Source organism: Apaloderma vittatum, unplaced genomic scaffold (assembly GCF_000703405.1).
Source record: "Apaloderma vittatum isolate BGI_N311 unplaced genomic scaffold, ASM70340v1 scaffold16827, whole genome shotgun sequence".
Taxonomy (NCBI): domain Eukaryota; kingdom Metazoa; phylum Chordata; class Aves; order Trogoniformes; family Trogonidae; genus Apaloderma; species Apaloderma vittatum.
Window position 1 is genome coordinate 3,097 of NW_009724733.1, and position 18,352 is coordinate 21,448.

Sequence of the window (18,352 nt, forward strand, 5' to 3'; positions counted from 1 at the left end):
GCTGACTAATAAGAATAATTGACTCCCATTTTCATTTTAAGCGTGTTTTGTAGGCAGTTAACAAAAATGTCCTTTCCTGCTGTAATTTTCTGGGCAGAACTTGCTAGCTCTTGGATCTCCCTGCCCCCCAAGCTTTTCATCTGCTAGCTTTTTTTCTAGATAATTAGGCTTATTTGAAACGATGCCTAAAGCTCAGTTTAGTGCTGACCAGAGTTTCAGTCGTGAATTTGGCAGAACAGTTACTTGTGTTTATTTTGCATATTATATTCTTGTTAACCTGATTTGCAGTGGCAAGTGCAGGTTTTCCTTTTGTGCTAGTGTTTAATTTGTTTGTTCGGGGTTAGACTGTGATGTTACAACAAAGTCTGGAATGAGGACAGTGTGCTTCCGTGCTCTCGGAATTATCTGGAGAGGAAGATTCCTTGTCCCGACAGCGGCCTGCCCTTTTATTACAGTAGCTGCAGGAGAGCAAAAGTCAAAACTGTTTCTCCTTGCTTCCTTATGTGATTCAGGAGTCCTCTGTTCACATAGGTGGGAGTTGTGGAGTTCTGGCACAGAGAAGCATGAGGGCACATGACACTTGCCTTTCCCCCTGTCTTCAGAATGGGCAGGATGCATCTCTCTGGCCTGCGTTCAGTATTCTTTTTCTGTGATGTGCTATATTTTAATCTAATATTACTCTTGGCTACTTCTACTGTTTTTCATTATTAAAATACAAAACATAAAATAGCGATATTTGATCCATTGTAGTTTTGTATCGCATAAATATTAATATGGTACTTTCAGTCCAATGCTTTTAGCTTAATGAAAGCGCTCAATAATAATAATACAGATACCTATAAAATATCACCTTTTCTACAGCCCTTGAAAGATTAAAACTTGATTGGGTTTATTAGCTAATTGTTGATGCAGTTGTCTAAAGGTGGAGTAGCATACATTAATTTAGGCATAACAGATATGAATTCTTTGCAAGAAGTCATGTCAGAGCTGTCACTTTGCATGTCTCCAGTAACATTTCCCCTTCCCACGGTGCTCTTGGTGTGTTCTTCCTGCACAGCCGTTACTAGTCTCCCTTTGTCTTCGTTCCCAGACTTTTTCCATTCTGCCCGATCCTTTCTTGTTAGACATTTCTGGTTGTGCCCTGTGCTTTTTTTTTTTCCTTTTGTATCTATGTGTGCCAGAAGGCTGAGAAAAATACTTAGTATCCTTAAGTTTTAGATGAAAGGAATACCAGAACGTGTTGCATCACATCTTGACATTCATGATTAGCAAGACACTGGTTGGAGCTGATGGGACTCTTACTGACCTGGTGTTGCAATCTTATACAATTAAGAGCTTGGGATTATGGCTGAGCTCTGTAAAGCAACTGAAAAACTGCATGTGGGATTCTCTGTTATTTTGAGTTGCATTTCATGTACTCCCAAACCACAAATTTAAATTTTAATCTGCCATTTCAACAGCAGATCGGGAACATAAATTTAAATTGCCATATGAAGACAAGCTTGAGTCAAAACTCAAATCCAGGCTTGTTACATGCAAACCCATGTTCAGGCAAAGTCTCCAAGTAGCTCATGGTGCCCATTAGTGTGACGGTGCCTGCTTTTTCGCTGTGAGCTTTCTGCCGTTAGGTCTTCTGATAATATGATTTGCCCAGTGTTAGGCAAACAAGTTGCTTCTTGGCTCCTTTCTTGAAGGAATTAGCTGTGTCAAGTAGTGGGTTGTGACGTAAGTTAGGTTGCCTGAATTTTAGTTGCCCTGATGGCGGTGTGGATGTACTCAGAAAAGAGCTCTACAAGAACTTACATGATATAGGTGTGTAGCTCTGAATTTTTTGTACAAATAGGAGTTTCGTGAAGCAGATGCGAAGAGTAAATTGGGAGGATACAGGAGACATCTTTCTTCCCAACTATTGTCTGAGTTTGCTTTGATGGAGGAATTGCATTCTGTACACTTACCTGCATTAGTGGTGCCCAGATACAAGCTTGTAAAAGAGCTATAAAGAAACTGTAGCTTCATCAGCTCTCGTGGCATTTTAAATTTTCAGGTGTTATGTTTAAATAGGTACAGTAAATAGAAGAATAAGAAACTTTGTTTTGATAGCGTGCACAGTTGACCTCATCCACTGTAAAAGTGGCTTCTGATGAGCTGTTTTTGGTTAGAATAGAGAGATCGACAAGGCAGAGTAGAGTTGAGGTCTGTGCTCTAGATTTACTGAGGAAGAATTGAGTAATGGAGGACAATAAAGACTAGAACCTTAGATATTGATTATTTTAGTTGGGTAAGTGCTGGTTAAATCTGACATGTTAAACAGTGCATTGTCATGGGTATGTGGTCAGTTTTGGCCAAAGCAAATTAATAGTGCTGCTGGGGATGGTAACTTACTGTTGCAGTGTCTCCTTTTTGTTACTCTCTTGGCGATTCTCCTGTTTATGTGACTATAGTCAGCCACACCATGGAGCTGATCAAGCTTAAAGCTATAGGAAGATGTCAGCTTTTGGTCAGATGAACTGCCCTGTTTGTTCCTTGGAGTGATAAAACATGCAAGGGGTAAAGGACAAACTGCCCCTATGTGCACTTGTAAACCTATCTAAAGTGAGAGGGCAATAACATCGCGTGGGTGAAAGGGATTGAGAAATGTCAATGTTTGTCTGCCTCTGAGCTTTAAAAGTGCTTGGGAGGAAAAATTGTAAGCGGAAATCTAACTTATTTCTTAGAGGTACGTGAGGAAAGTAAGCTTATTTTGTTGAACCTTTTCGTATAAGAAAAGCCTGGTTCTAAATGGAAAGAAATACAGCATAAAGGCAGAGATGAATCTATTGCTTTTCTCCCTGTGTTCAGAAACGCGGAGACTGTAACTAAGCTGTGTGAGCCACAGAGGATTGTGAAAAATCAAAATTGAAGTATTTCCTTATACTTGCTTGTAGATTCTCTAGCGTTAATACCATACAGATAGACTGTATCTACATAGTTTAGGTAATTTTACTAGTATGTTTTGTGGCATGGTAGGTGCACAGTATATCTCAGACATCTTCTGTGAAGCTAGTGCTTTAATACTTGTATGAAATTTTACTTGGGGAGGAAAAAAAAGTGTTCAGTCTCTATTTGGGGGGCTTAAGTTTAGCTGTGAATGAAGTAAGATAAATAAGCTGAGATTCACTGTGTAAACTCCTGACTGTAGTCACCTTTTTATTTAATTTCGTAGTGACGGTAGACATGTTGATCAGTAATTTAAAAAAAAGTAGTGTAATAGTGAACTTTTGTACTAACTTATGGGTTATTTTTACTTTTTTGAGATAGATGCTTAAAGAAAAATACTTTTCCTGACTACAGAAACTTTGGGTAGTCTTGTTACTTGGGGCATGTTAGAGGGCTGAGTGTACTTCTCTCATAGGTGGTTATTGTCAAGCAATACAGTTTTGATCAGTGTGAAATGTATTATTTTGACCTAAGCTTAAGTAAAAAATTCAAGGACTTAGTTTATGTTCATGTGATGCAGATATGGCCTGTCAGCTTAATTATTCTGTGGCCCATAAGGTGCACATTTTCATTTAGATGCCTGTTCTAAATAACTTGTTGTATTCCAGCTGTGTATTCTTGAATATCACTGAATATAAGGTGTAGGTACACTGAGAGTATAAGGAGGCAATAATGTAAGAATCTGGTCTGTTTCTTTTAGTAAGAACATTCACTGCTAAACAAAGCCTTGATCTGTCAAAAGCTCCAAACAAATGGAGCTGACTGAAAGCAGAATTTAAAAAAAACCAGCTTGGTTCATTTTTCTACTTAGTTCTGGAGTTAATGTATAACTGTGAAGCAGTCTCCCTCTTCCCTTCCCTGGTAGTAAAACATTGTGCATGCCTATTCTGGTGTCTTTTTTATTTAAAAAAAAAAATCCAACTATAACCTGTTTAAAACTGTTTCCAATTGGCTGATTTTCTCTTTCTTTTTTTGTTAGATGAAAGGGGCACTGACTGAAATTATCCAGCTCGCTACCTTGGATTCAGACCCCTGGGTCTTAATGGTAGCTGATATTTTAAAATCCTTTCCAGATACTGGCTCCCTTAACCTTGATCTTGAAGAACAGAATCCCAATGTTCAAGATATTTTAGGAGAGCTTAGAGAAAAAGGTAAGTATTTTCTGTTGGTGAAAATTATAGAAATACGATGCCTTTTCTTCAGAAATACCCTGTTGTGTCACGGACAGTCTTGCTATCTTTACGATATGGGTATCAGGACAAGCAGTATGTCTTGTCTCTTTAACTGCTACAGTTCATGATCTAGCATGTTACTGGACTGGGAACTATGATATTTGAGGACTAGAAACTTCTTAAATTATCTTTTCACACATCATCATCAGAACTTAAATGTCAGGTATTGCACTGAGAGTTTGTGAAGTGCAACAGGCAAGGTAATGTGGATTCATTAGTATTGTAGACAGGCTGTATGAGCGCTGATAAGTAATAAACAACTTACTACAGCTTAGTAAGTGGAGGTTTTTCGTATCTTGCTCTGTCTTATATGTTGTAGTACCACAGAAGACAGTAAGACTCTTTCTGCAGTGGTTGTGTGGACACCCTCATGTGTGGAAGCAGCACCCTTGTGTTGGCAGAAGGGGTGCGTCTCTGCTGGAAGTCCTCCTCTAGGCTGCAAAGGATAGGTGCTCTGGGGGAGGCCGATCGCAAGAAGAGTTTCGCTGCTGATGTCCGACTAGCAACAGGCTGCCTAGCAGCTAAAAATATTGGCTCAGGGACTTGCACAGTTGCTGCTTCAAACAGTGTAGTAAATGATAAATACAAAGCTACTTGTACGTCTGTGAGTTCCGTTTAGCACATGGCCTAGAAGAAGCCCTCGGGCATCAGTGGCCAGGCGTGGCCTTGGGGTTAGGAATGCAGCAAACCAATAATGAAATGACTTGGAGGTGGAAGCATTTTGGTTTCTTGATGTAAACACATCATCGCCTGTCTATTCACACTTTGGGTTTGAACTTTAGTAGTTTCCTTTTTGCATGCAGTATTTAAGGAATCTGGGAATTCAATCATGTTTTCTTCTTTTACTCTGACAATGGTAGCATATTTAAGATTCCTGTAATTTGACTGGGTATAATTAACATAGAAGCTCTTATGAAGCTAATGTAAAAAACAAACATCCTAATAATGTGTTATCTACTGTGAAATAATTGGAACTAAATTACTGTTGGTGTTTAAACAAGTAATCTAATATTTAAAAACACCTGTACAGTTTAGTTGTGAAATATTTTGTAACTGACTATCAAAGAGGTACTAATACCCCTGTGTACTCTGTTAACTCTTTATGCAGTAAGTGAATGCGAAACTTCAGCTATGTTGCCCCTGGAATGCCAATATTTAAACAAAAATGCCTTGACAACACTAGCTGGGCCACTTACCCCCCCAGTGAAACACTTCCAGCTGAAAAGGAAACCTAAGAGTGCCACTCTCAGAGCTGAACTCTTGCAGAAGTGTAAGTAGTATTATAGCTAGTTGGTAAGATTGAGAAATAAATTAAATGGCAAAAGGAAAATATATATTGTCTTACTTTCTAGTCTTACTCTATGGGGATATATGTTAAAATTTTCTGTTGTAAGAGCATTCATTGCTGGCTGATTTTGTTTTTCCTTTGATAGACTGATATCTGTGGAAGAGCCAATGCCAGTCATTTTGACCATGTTTGCATTAAAATGCTAATCTTGATTTAAATGCTGTTCAGATTTCAAGGCATGCAAAAAGCTGTAGCTTTTTAAAGCACAGATATATTCTCTCATGGATGTGTTTAACAGTCGGTTTTGAAGATTTGTAAGGGACAGCTTTGGTTAAAACTCCTGAAACAAACCTGAAATGAGAACCTAGTTTTATTTTGCCATCTGTTTTTGCAACAGGGAGCAAGAGCTGCAAATTAATGCTTTCTTTTGCTCATAATGGCTATATAGGCTATATAGGGTGTGGCAATGAAGAGGGTTTTTATTAACAAAAGGCAGTGTGTACATATGTGTATTGGTAGCTGCTTGAACCAAACAATCAGAAAATACTTTACCTGCTGTTTGTTGCAGCAGCTTCCACCTTTCTTGCGTGTGACTTGAGCAGCTGGTCCGGCTAAATAGAAGATTTGTAACTTTTTGTGATGCTGTATAGAAATTTCTTCAATTATTTCAGTCTCTACTGAGTCTATTCTGATAATTTCTTTTAATTTAGTTGCATCTTACCAGTTGCATAGTCATATTGATTTTTGCATTTTCTCCAAGTGCTGTGTTTACATTGCATAAATGACCTTGGTTTTATTTAAAATATAAATTTTCCTTTGTTATTATTTCCATATTTTTATGTATTTGTTAATAATGTTTTATAGAAAGAAGTGATAGATTGCATTTTTTTCAGCACAGATTCTGTAATAACTAAAGCCCTTTTTCTTTTTAGCAACAGAAACTGCACAGCAGCTCAAGAAGACTGCAGGAGTGCCTTTCCATGCCAAAGGCAGGGGACTGGTCAAAAAGATAGATACAACAAGTATGACACACTTTGATCACTTCCTGCAAAGAAAATCAGATAAAATAGCCTTCATGAAGAGCAAAATTATTGTCTAGTTTTGAGAAAAAATAACTTTTTGAACCAAAGGATTTCTCCCATTCTGCCTTCCTCTCTACTGATATTTAAATGTTTGACATATCTTGTCAGAAAGAATAAGAATGTGGGGTTTTTCTTAAATGGCACGTATATCTGCCATGCTTCTAGAATGTATGCAGCTGGATCATGCCTGTAGATTAGAGTAGAATTTAATTTGGATCACTCCAGGAATAACTCCTGATGAAGTCATGTTGCTCCAGAAGGGAGCAGGGTGGATCACAGTAATCTGCTGTGCTCTTTGCAATGCCCTTTTTGACTAAGAACAGGAGGAGGGTCCAAAATTAGTTACTACAAATCACTGCCCAGGTATAACTTTTCTGACCACCAATATGATGCTGAGGTATAAAATGTGGTTTCTTGGTCTGGTGGCTCGAAGCTATGAAGCACTTTGTGATGATGCATTTAAGATGCGGTTTTGAGCACCGAAGTTTGGCCGCGTATTCAGGTAGGAAATGCAGAAAATGTAGATGTAATTTGAACTAAAAGTTGTCCCAGTATAGAAATTGACTGTTAGTTCTTGACATTCTTTTTAGCAGTTGAACTAAGAAAGCTAGTTTTCAGACTTGGCCTTTAGAGACAGGTGGTCTCTAGAAATGAGTTGTGGGACCAGCCAGGGTTTGCTCTGCTGAAACGTAGGTTGGTCAGAGAGCATTGTCCCATGGCGAAAAGGCTTTTGGTACAATATGTAGAGGGGTATAGAGCATCTAACCTCAAACTGAATTACATGTTTAACTTCAAATTGTAGGCTATTATGAGATTGTGAGGAGCCTCAAAGACCTGATAGATATGTATATGTCTCCCTAATTTTTTTAGCAGTTGACCAAGAATGCTGTCTTCAGTGCTTACATTAAGTGTGAGGTAGAAGGGTAATGGTGTAAAGCTGGGAGGAAACAGCTTCTTGTAGGTGCAACAGTTTCTAATGAATGTTGAGACAACAGGTTTCCGTTTGAAATACAGACCCAAACTGGATCTTCCCCATGCAAACAGCAGCTTCAGAATTTCAAACCCCTCTGCAAAGCTGTAATTCACCTCCTGGTTAGATTATGACCCTTTTGCCCTGCAGAAGCTTGGCTAAGAAATTTCTGATTATATACAGTTTTACCAAGTAACTGGATCTTAAAGTTCAAAGAGCAGCTTCAGCAATAATTGGGTTCAGAATGTTCGTGCCCAGTACCTTTTGATGTGTTCAAAGCTTACTTGTTCTAAGTAAGGTAGGCATCATGTATGTAGGAAAAGTATATTTTGATAGCAGTGCACCTGTTTAATTACTTTGTGTCAAATGAGACTGCAAGCATTAGCCTAAAGATTGGCTTGTTTAAAGGTTATTCCTTGTCTGAAGGTTAAAAGCTAATCTGACCTTTGAGGGCCATATAAGTATTATAGCCAGTTCCACGTTATAAACATTTGAAGTTTAAGGGGAGGGGGATTTGTGTTAAGAAGAGGGAAAAGCCAAAGAACTCCTTGTTATTTTTTTTTCTAATTGGTTAAATATATATGTTGCCCTTTTTGATCTTCCCTAAGCACCACTCAAAGGAATACCAAAACAAGCTCCATTCAGGAGTACTTCAGCACCTAGTGTATTTAGTCCTTCTGGAAACAGAACTCCTATTCCTCCTTCAAGAACACCTTTGCGCAAAGAAAGAGGAGTAAAGGTAGGTACACTCTTTCTTAGTCTCTTGCTTTCCTGCTCAGTTCTACTCTCTGATCTAAAGGGAATTCTGAGGCTGTTTCGAATCAAGTATCAATATATTAGAAAAAAAAATGACAGTGTTTAGGAATCAACTAAATAAATTTAACACTGGTTATTAAGTTCTCTATGGGTTTTCTTTTTAGCTTCTCGATATCTCTGAGCTGGATATGGTAGGTGCTGGCCGTGAAGCAAAGAGAAGAAGAAAGACATTAGGTTGGTACAGCATGCTGTTTACGAAGACTATTAATACATCTGCAGATAGGATCTATATTTGTTCTTCATTTGTAAAAACTTAATCTTCAGTTAAACTTTTAAAGGGGAAGAAATAAAAACACAAACAAAAAACACTTTGTTGGGAGGTTTTTCACTTCGTTTTTTTTTCAGTGCTGCTAATCATACTGCCCATGCCTAGGTAGTAACTTGCCTCAGTTGCATGGAAGGATTGAGCTAGTTGGTTATGCTTTGGGGAGCTTGTAGGCGTATGAGTGGCTTCACTACAGGAATTATGGAGAGATATTTTGATATACTTATTTCTAGTGGCTCTATAGCCAAGTAAACTAATTGGAAGTGATGTTTAAAAAATTTCTAGTGAAATTGTCCGAGATATCTTAAATGACTAGTATGAGTACTGTCTCAGAAGAAAATTATGATTGCAGTTAAATTTTTGAGTTCTGATGTTTTTTGATACCACAGAATTAGCCAGTTCTGCCTAGTTACTCAGTTAGCTTGGTGAATACATGTTGTGCTTCAGTTCATAACTGGGTTGGTCATGGAACAATGTGTGAAGATTACTGTATGTACCAAAATTTCAGCATATGCCTCTTGTAGCATGTTTTAGTGGACAGAGAAATATGCATTTTAATATCTTTGTTTGAACATAGTATATCTAATTCAATATATCTGAAAACTTCCTTGAACTGACTTTTGGTTTTATGCAATAGATACAGAAGTTGTGGAAAAACAAGCCAAAGAAGAAACAGTAGTAGAAAATGCTACCCCAGATTATGCTGCTGGCCTTGTGTCTACACAGGTAAAACCAAAACAACAACAAAAAGCATAATGCATGTTACTCTAAAGCATTTAGTAATTATATTTTAGTAACTTATTGAAGCATGCTTTTTAATGTAAAAATCTTTGCACAATTATTTCAACATTCTATTATATTTTCACCAAACTAGCGCAAAAATTCAAAGCAGGATGAAGGTAAAGTTTTTGCTTCCTTGCTTTTTGCTATTTTGAGTTTGCAATGGGGTATAATATTTCTGTAACTGAGGACTGTAGTCAGAGGTGAAAGGGATATAAGAGCTCTCTGACCCTGGGGAAGTAGAATAGTTTTCAGGAGTTCCTGCGGGTTTCACTCTGTGCCTGGCCATCCTTTGTGACCTGAGTAGAATAGTGTCCTCAGAAGTCTTGGTGAGGGGCACTTGTTGTTGGCATGTGCCCAAGAGGGACAGCTGAGTATAAGCAGCAAGAAACAACTCTTTAAAACTCATCTGTCTTCTGGCTTGAGAAAAGAACCTATGTGCTAGTACCCTTCTGTGGTTCTTTTCTCTGTTTTTATCTTGCAATTTTTGAGAATCAATGCTTAATCCAGAAGGCAGCTTTTTCTGAGGTCTCCAAACCTGTCTGTAACTTGACTTAGCCAGTACCATTGCTACTGGAAAGGGATGAGAAACAGAGTGGAATTACCCATAGCTATAAATCTGTGCTGCTTAAAACCTGTGTAAATCTTTTTGTTGTTGTTTAGGATCTATTGAAAAAGCTAAACTGTTGGTAGAGTTAGTCCAAGTGGGAGGTGGGTGGTGGTGTTCTATGCAGGTTTTTTCCTATTCTTTCAGATATGGTGCATAGGAAAAGCTGTGCTGCAACTTTATTTTCTCAGGCAGGGCATAGCTTTTACAGGAATGGTAGGTCCTCTCCCCACTTCTGAGTTAGAAACTGTCTATTCTACTGCAGCAGGCCTTGGCCTGGAATTAATCTTTGTTCTTTAGATACTAGTATCTAATTTGAGGCTGCCGTACCCAGTGTTTGCAAGCCTCTTGACAATAGGAATCCATCTTGAATCTTAAGTGTCTTCTCGTGTTCCAAATTGTTCAAGTGTCATGATTGCCTCTGCCTCTGAGTCCATGTGTTGAAATGCAACGCTTGCCTTTGGGGGAGCACTGATCGAGACCTGTGGTTTGGTTGGTGAGCCAGGCTTTTCCTCTAGAGCCTCATGGTAGACACATGCAACACTTGTCCCATAGTTATGGAAGTAGCAATCTCTGGCACATGTGCCAAAACCAACATACAGGCAGACACTGGTAGGCCTGTGTCAGGAGTGAAACTCATCACCTATCCTTCTGCAGAACTCTAGGAATATCTTCTTTTGGCAAGCTCCACATTCTACAGAATCTGTCTTTTGTCTAGTACGCTTACCTTTAATGATTTGTCTGCCAGACTTGCCCAAAAGTTCTTTCCTCTATCAAACTCTTGTTTTTAAGGCTGTATTGGACTAAAGTGAAGATCTTTGTAGAGATACCATGATGTTGTGTTCATGTCATGTGTGCAATGTCATGCATAGTTCAGTACAAAACATGGCACTTTTTTTTTTGACTGCCAGTTTCAATGGAAACAGAGTTTTATCTGTGCTTTTACTGCTACCTTTTGCTTGCTTATGTCCCAGAGGTCTTTGCATTCTCCTGGGTGATACTATAGTATGTTTTTTGCCCATGGAGGAACACAGGTTTCCGCTTGCTAATAGTGAAGAGCTTGTTTGCTCAGGCAGAAGATCGCTGATTTCTACAGTGCACAAATTTCGTTATCTGGTCTCCATACTGGCAGCTGAGGGATAGGACAGAGGAACAGCAGCTTGACTCTCTTTGCAGAAGTACGTTCTCCATAATACTTTTTCCAGGCTCATACTGTGCTTTCAGAAGCAACTTTCATCTGAATTAGGGGAAATAAAAGCTGCTTTTTCTCTTCTAGGGTAATTCTAATGTCTGAGCTTTGTATAGGGAGTTAAGGCAAGGTTGCCCTTTCAACCCCAACAGAGGAGTCTGTAATTAAGTTTCCAAAAGGAATATTGTAGCAGAACTAATGTTGAAATTGCATTTAAAATGCAGAAACAGTGCATGTGTATATGCACTATGGTTATAACACTTTCTTTTCTATTTTACAGAAACTTGGCTCATTGAACAATGAGCCTGCGCTACCTTCTACAAGTTACTTACCTGCTACCCCCAGTGTGGTGCCGTCTTCTTCATATATCCCAAGCTCCGAAACACAGCCATGTAAGAGGCGTTTTTGTGTCCTAATACTTCCAACTCTATGCAGTTTTACTGTCCAGCTCTCTTTTTATTTACAAGCTTGTTATCCCTGAACTCTAGTGAAACTCAACCTTAGTCTGAAAATTTATTGCAGAAACCCAGCCATTGGGTTTGGGATAACCAGGCATGTTGTTTAACCTAAAGAAAGGAAATGCGTATTGGTTTTAAGTCTTAAAATAGCTGCTAGTTAAGCAGAGCAATTGGCTGGTTTTATTTTCTTACTCTGTAATAGAAAATCCAGCCTTTTTTAATACCTAAAGTTACATGAGTAGTACACATAAGTCTAGAGTATATACTCCATACATGCATCCCTGTTCATGTACTTACAAAACACTTGCTTTCAGAAGTCAGGTCAGTTTCTAGAGGCAAGTACATACTAACTTTCACACAGGCTCGGTTCAAGCCATCTGTTTTCCTTTTACCTTGTGATATGTAATAGCTGTGCTCCTGCATATTTTGAAAAGTGCTACATTATTTTCAATTCTAGAAAATTGCCTATAGTAAAAAATAGCATTCATACAAATCCTTTATTTCTATGCCTTTTATTTTAAGACACTTGAATTTACGTTTTTCCTTCGCTGCTGCATGTGAAGTCTTAAAGTAATGTATCAGTTTGCATTACCAGATGTGCGTGACTGGGATTCGTTACCAGACCTTGTAGTTAACAGAACCAACCTTGCGGTTTAATGCATTGTTTTTCCACTTGCATGCGGTGATTTGGTACTGTAATGTTTGTCCTGATGTATGTGAGCTGTGGCATGTTGGTTACTATAGAGAAATGCATATGCAAAACACGGAAATGCATATGCTTCACTCGGCCCTGAAACACTTCAGATTCTCTCTGAAGGTCCGTGCAAATCTTTCTCTGGCAGAAAGTTGGCATCTCCAGAGGGAATGCAGCCAAGAGCACATCAGTGTTGTCAGCAACTAGTATTATTTTCCAGGGCCTTGGCATGGTATTCAACAGCAGGAAAAGTCTGGTTTAAAATTCTCTATTGTCTTTGTTCTCTATTTTTTTTTATAATTTCTTTTCCTTTTGGAGTATGGGGTATCTAGCTTTTCTTATGGACAAGGACTAGAAAACGATTTCATAGATACAAGATGCACCCAGAAGTTCCACAGATTTGGTCTCTGGTAATTAAGACATGTTGCTTGATGCAAGTCAGTTATTCTGACGTGAGAGGAAGCCAGTAATAAAATTTGAGGTTTGTACAAAGTTATGGGGTAACTAATTGTTATAAATGCTTGTCCTCTCAAAGTGTTCACTCTTCAGTTCCACATATTACTGCATAGTAGCCTTATTATTAAAACCGACACTGTGTCCGTGCCTAGATGGAGATCTCTAAAATCTGATCTGAAAGGCATTGGCGTGGCTCTGGTTGATATCTGCCTTTTAGTCTGCTGTGAACACAATGTGCATAGGTGAGCTTAAACCTTATTTGTGAAAGGTGCTTGAATAGCTGTGCTTGTGTCTCAGCTGCAAAAGAATGTGACTGGCTAGAGGGTGCGCTGGGCAATTGCTGTTTACTGGACAGATGGTAACTTACCAAATCACGGTGACTTGATCTTAGATGTAAGCTCCACCTGCAGCCAGGTTCAGAGTGGTAACTCCCTTAAGTGCAGTAAATGGATCAGCTTTGAGAAATAACAGGGTTAGGACTTGCCAATACTGTTTTAACCCTCTTAGCAGTTAGTATTTAATAAGTGATTTGTGAAGACTACATTTAATAGTCATCTGCTTAAGTGTTTGTGTATTTTCAGTATTTGGTACTGGCTGAGACTTAATTACTGTTTCTTTGGAAGCTGTAGGTAAAAGCTGATGAAATACTTCTATGATTTTGGCTTCTCTGTAACAGTGCAGCAAGAGTCCTTGTAGGGTCAGAGTACAGTTGTTCTAGCAATAAACTAAAAAGTAAATACAGCAATTTCAATTTAATACATCCGATATCCATTAAACATAACGATATAGTGCAGTCCAGATTTGACAGCTAGTCACTTGGATGTCTATAGTTACTGCTAAAGATAATTGAGTGGAGAGAACATTAGCTCTTCAGTTTTTCAGGTAGGTATTCTATGGCATATTGAATAATGAAATAATCAGAATTCTTAGTTTTCTTTAAAGGCCATTGGTGATGCTAATAGTTTTTGGGGGATTATAATGTTTTTAATTATCCTGATTGGCTTTTGCAGCTGGCTCTGTGCGAGAGGCCCTGCAGACTAACAGACAAACTGAAGAGCCTGCAGCTCCAAATGCTACTACAACTCTTCCTGCACAATTCAAACAAAGAACACCCATGTACAATAGTAACTCTAATCCACCTGCAGCTACACCTACCTCACCCCTAACGCCTACCACACCTCCTGCCATTTCCCCTGCGGCACAGGCACCACAAGTGGCCCCCCAAACTCAGCAACAGCCACCACCGAAAAAAAGCCTCTCTCTTACGGTAAGTAAAACCAGATTCTTCTGGAGTGTGGCTTTTGAAGTATGTTGGAAAACACAGATTTTTATTACTGTTCTCATTCAGCATGTTGGTGGTTCCTCGTCTTTGGATCGTGGAGTGGTTGAGGCTGCTTACTTATAACCAAAGTTAATGAAGATGCTTTGTGGCTTTGATTAGCGTTGCTGTCTTGGTGTTAATCACAACACTTTCAGTTGTGCAGTGTTAATGTCACAATAAGATGTCTTTATTTACTGCTGTTTATTGTAGAATCATTTATGTAAATTAGTGTTGTATTAGTCTTGCAAAGAATTTTGGGAGAAAGGTGTCTTTCTAGAAGAGCTGTTGCCCAGCCAATTGCGTATAATGTAAGCTGCTAAAAAGGATCCTATTAATTGCTACGGTAGGAGGAGAGATATCAATAGATTATTCTAAGACAAAAGCCTTTATTTTTTTTGATCCCAGTCACACCCCGTATCTTTCGAAGCCTGAGACTGGGGAGGAAGTAAAATGTAACAGCAATTACAAGCAAGCTGCTTATTGCTGGCATGTAATTCATGGTGCTGCTGGTTTGAAGACTTTAAGCACACCTGTAAGCCTGGCTTAATAGATATGAACTTTTAAGAAGCTGGGTGACTTTGTCAGTACCTCTACTTCATTTAGTAAAGAACAAAAATCCTCTGAAATTACTGCAAGCCTAAGTTTGGATTGTAGAGGAAACATTAGATTTTTGTCTGTCTTTTTACCTAGTGTCATAAAGAACACAAATAACGATTAGTCTCTTAGCATGAATTTCTGTAGCTATTTAAAAGTAGGGTTGATGGTTTGTTTTTTTTTTTTCCCACGGTTTCAGAAATCAGTTGTTGCTGTGTTAGGTGTAAGCATTAAAGAGGGAAAGCCTTGAGGTTAAGGTGCTTTTTTGTTTACTTTTTGTAGGTCTACAAACTTTCACCTTACTCTTTTATGCTTGTCTGAGTATTGATACTGTTGGCAGTGCTTTCTCCACTGAAATTTTTCTCTGTTGTATCTGTTGCAGAGGGAGCAAATGTACGCTGCACAGGAAATGTTCAAGACTGCAAACAAAGTTACAAGGCCAGAAAAGGCTCTTATACTTGGATTCATGGCAGGATCCAGAGGCATGTATCGAGACTAATTTAGTTTGCTTTTGAATACCCAGATCTGAAATACAGCCTGGCACTTCTAAATGTGCATGTCTGACTGCAAGACCCTTTGCTCTTTATGTACTGAACTCTTTGCTTTACTCTGGACCGTGTAGAGTTTTATGAGTGATAGTTCCAGCTATTTTATTTCTATCTGGAATAGGGTAGAGTGTATTTCCAGTAAGTCAAACAGGCTGTCAGAGCAGCTGCTAAACACAATATATACATAAGTGAGTGCATGTCCTGTGGCTTAGGGGTTGAAGGGAAGCAAGGCAGCCATTCAGAACAGTGAACGGACTGGTTAGATCATTGTAGTCTGTCTAGAAGACCAAGGAACATAAGTTCTTTCATGGCAAGTCGAGGCACAGGTTGGATAGTGCAGAGCCTTTTGCATTAGAAAGTGTAGCAGTTGTTGCCGGAGACTTCAGGTAACCACAGGTGCTATGAATCACACGGAGATAAGGTGTCTCGTAGCTAAATCCTGTCATATATTGGCCTTGTTGGACCAAGGCTATTTCACACAGGAGATTATCAGATGTAAGATGAGAAGGGATTTAAGAGTCCTTAATTGAACTCTATCATCTGCACTAGCTCTGGTTTCTAATTTGGTATTTGAGGCTCTTATCACTGGAGTGCAGGAGCCTAAATGTGGCTCTTGTGTTTGGATTAGTGTAATGCATTATTGAAGATGACCAGGGTAGAGTTACTGCGATGATCTCTGGGCTTTAAGAAAGTTTAGTGTCGTGCATTAATGATGGTGCTCTTAGTACTAGATGCTACTTTGAATTGCTGTAGGGGAGTGTACTTTAGTACCAACATGGACAGTTCTTTGTAATGCAAGGTAAAATACTATTTTGGAAGTGTGTATGTGTGTGTTTTATATGTATATATGCACATATGCTTATATAGATAAGTATATAACAATATTAATTCCTTCAGTAATAATGTTAACAGCTTCTGAAGGCTGGGTAAATAACTGCCAACTCATATCTTTGAGCTTTGGTACCTTGAAATGTAACACTTAATGCTTCTGCTGTCACATTTCAGTAAAGCTGTTTGGCCTTCTAGAACAGCTGAAAATTGTTGAGACTTTTAACTACAAAATGTATCCCAAATAAAGTAACTCTGGTAGTTCAAGTGTGACAACTCTGATTTAAATCTAATCTTCTTGTATGACAAAATTAATTACACTGGCATGCTTTACTCCCACTTTGTTGTTTTGTTGTCCTTAAAACTTAGTCTGTGATGTATGGAGGGAGGAGGATCTTTGTGTGGCTATGTGTGCTAGGGACGTTACTTTATCACTTGGGTTTGGAGTGGGTTTGTGGTTGTGGTGGTGGTTTTTATGGTTGTTTATTTTTGGTGGTGTTTTTTTTTCCCCCCAACAAATATCAGTCAAATGCTCTTTCCTGTTTATAATATAGCATTGAAATGAATCATTTGTTTCTATTGTTTTCACAGAGAATCCTTGCCAAGAGCAAGGTGACATCATCCAAATCAAACTTAGTGAGCATACAGAAGATTTACCAAAGGCAGATGGCACTGGCAGCACCACTATGTTAGTTGATACAGTCTTTGAGATGAACTATGCTACTGGTGAATGGACCAGATTCAAGAAGTACAAACCTATAACTAATGTTTCCTAAGAGATGCAGCAGCAGCATACAGGACCAAATCAAGCTTAGAGTCAACCAGCTCATAGAGTCTGTCAGCTGTACATGCGAATGCTATTTTGTACATTTCTTATTACCCTCCAGAGTAGAAATTGTGGCTCTTCAACCTGTCTGGGCTCAGTTAACACAGAAGATGGTGTCAAACTCGCGCTTTTTTCTTTGATGTGTTTGTTGTTGTGTTTTGTTTTGTTTTTCTTTTTAATCTTGGGAGAGGGAAAGGTGATCTTGGGGGGAAAAAGTTGTTGGTGTGTTTTTGTTTTCCTGCAGTTCAAGACGCTGCAAAAGGAGATCACAACTGAAAGATTACAGATGGAAGCAGTTTACTTCTGAGTACGGAAGAGAAGACTACAGTCATTCACGGTTTACCATTAAACAGGGGCACAGATTCTTATTGTAGAAAATATTCTCTTTGGCTACATGGACTCTATTGTAAGAATGGACATTTAAAGCACCAGAAGCTGGTGCTTGATTATTTTGTAATTCAGCTGCAGTATAACTAAATATTGCAGGTGGTAGATGTCCAGTGTCTGGTGGCACCCACTGTATGTTTAGCTTATTTATGCTTGGGTCATAGGGTCAGGTCAAGCAGCTTTGTTAACTTGCTGTATTGTCAATGTCTGTGCCTCCCATGAGTTAGTATGTATTTGGCATTATTTGAGATCGAGAGGAAACTGGGTACTGTGGCTTTCTGAAGAAGGAAACATCAAAATTAAGGTAAAAAAAAAGTGATGGTGGCTTGTTGCTTGTCACTGCAGGGAGGTGATAGCTCTTTGCTGTGTAAGTCCTGGGGTAGAAGTTGTCGTACAGCTCTTGTGGAGCAAGCCCTTGGAACAGCATAACTGACCTGGGAGGAAGTGGCACTATTACATCTAAAGACCACTTGCAGCTTAGTTTAAAAATGGTTGCGTGACACATCTGAATACAGATGGTTGGCAAGATTTGTTGTCTTCAGGCAGTGTTAATTTCTGCTTGGTTAAGAGTTGTAACATGTTTGATTGCCAAGCCCTGATCCAAAAAGTTCTGAATGACTGTAGCTGTGGTTCTTTCCAGTGTAGTTTTATCAGTATAATCATTAATGTGGCCACAATTATACTGGCATATAAATGTGCCTTATACTTGTTCCCTTCTAGTAGAAGCACATTTTTATCTTTATAACTGTGTTCACACCACTGATGTAATGTGGCTTTAATAGTACAAATAAAGCTTGTGTTTATTGAGAGAGCTTATGTACATAGTTCAGGATTCATCCTTTGGAGGTGGTTTCATCATTTGAAGGAGACTTGAATTCTACGTCTGGTTTCTGCCAGTACTCACAGAGCTGCACCTGGTTGGGAATGGTCCTTAAAAGGAAGAAGTACAAGGATGAGTAGCACAGTGGTTGGTTGGTGCTGAGGAGGTACTTTGGGCTGACTGGAGGTTCATGTTAAATTGGAACTCTTTAGGAC

General features: G+C 38.8%; 1 protein-coding gene across 1 annotated transcript; it reads left to right on the forward strand.

The window, feature by feature from the left end:
- Positions 1 to 3,955: 3,955 nt before the first annotated feature.
- NELFA (negative elongation factor complex member A) lies at positions 3,956 to 17,050 on the forward strand (the record flags this gene model as incomplete). The annotated part of the gene is made up of 10 exons (XM_009872638.1): positions 3,956 to 4,127; positions 5,317 to 5,478; positions 6,429 to 6,518; positions 8,157 to 8,287; positions 8,469 to 8,538; positions 9,267 to 9,355; positions 11,486 to 11,597; positions 13,824 to 14,080; positions 15,111 to 15,210; positions 16,696 to 17,050. Coding segments are annotated over 10 exons (1,368 nt in total), but the record flags the coding sequence as incomplete, so codon positions are not given.
- Between the last annotated feature and the right edge of the window lie 1,302 nt (positions 17,051 to 18,352).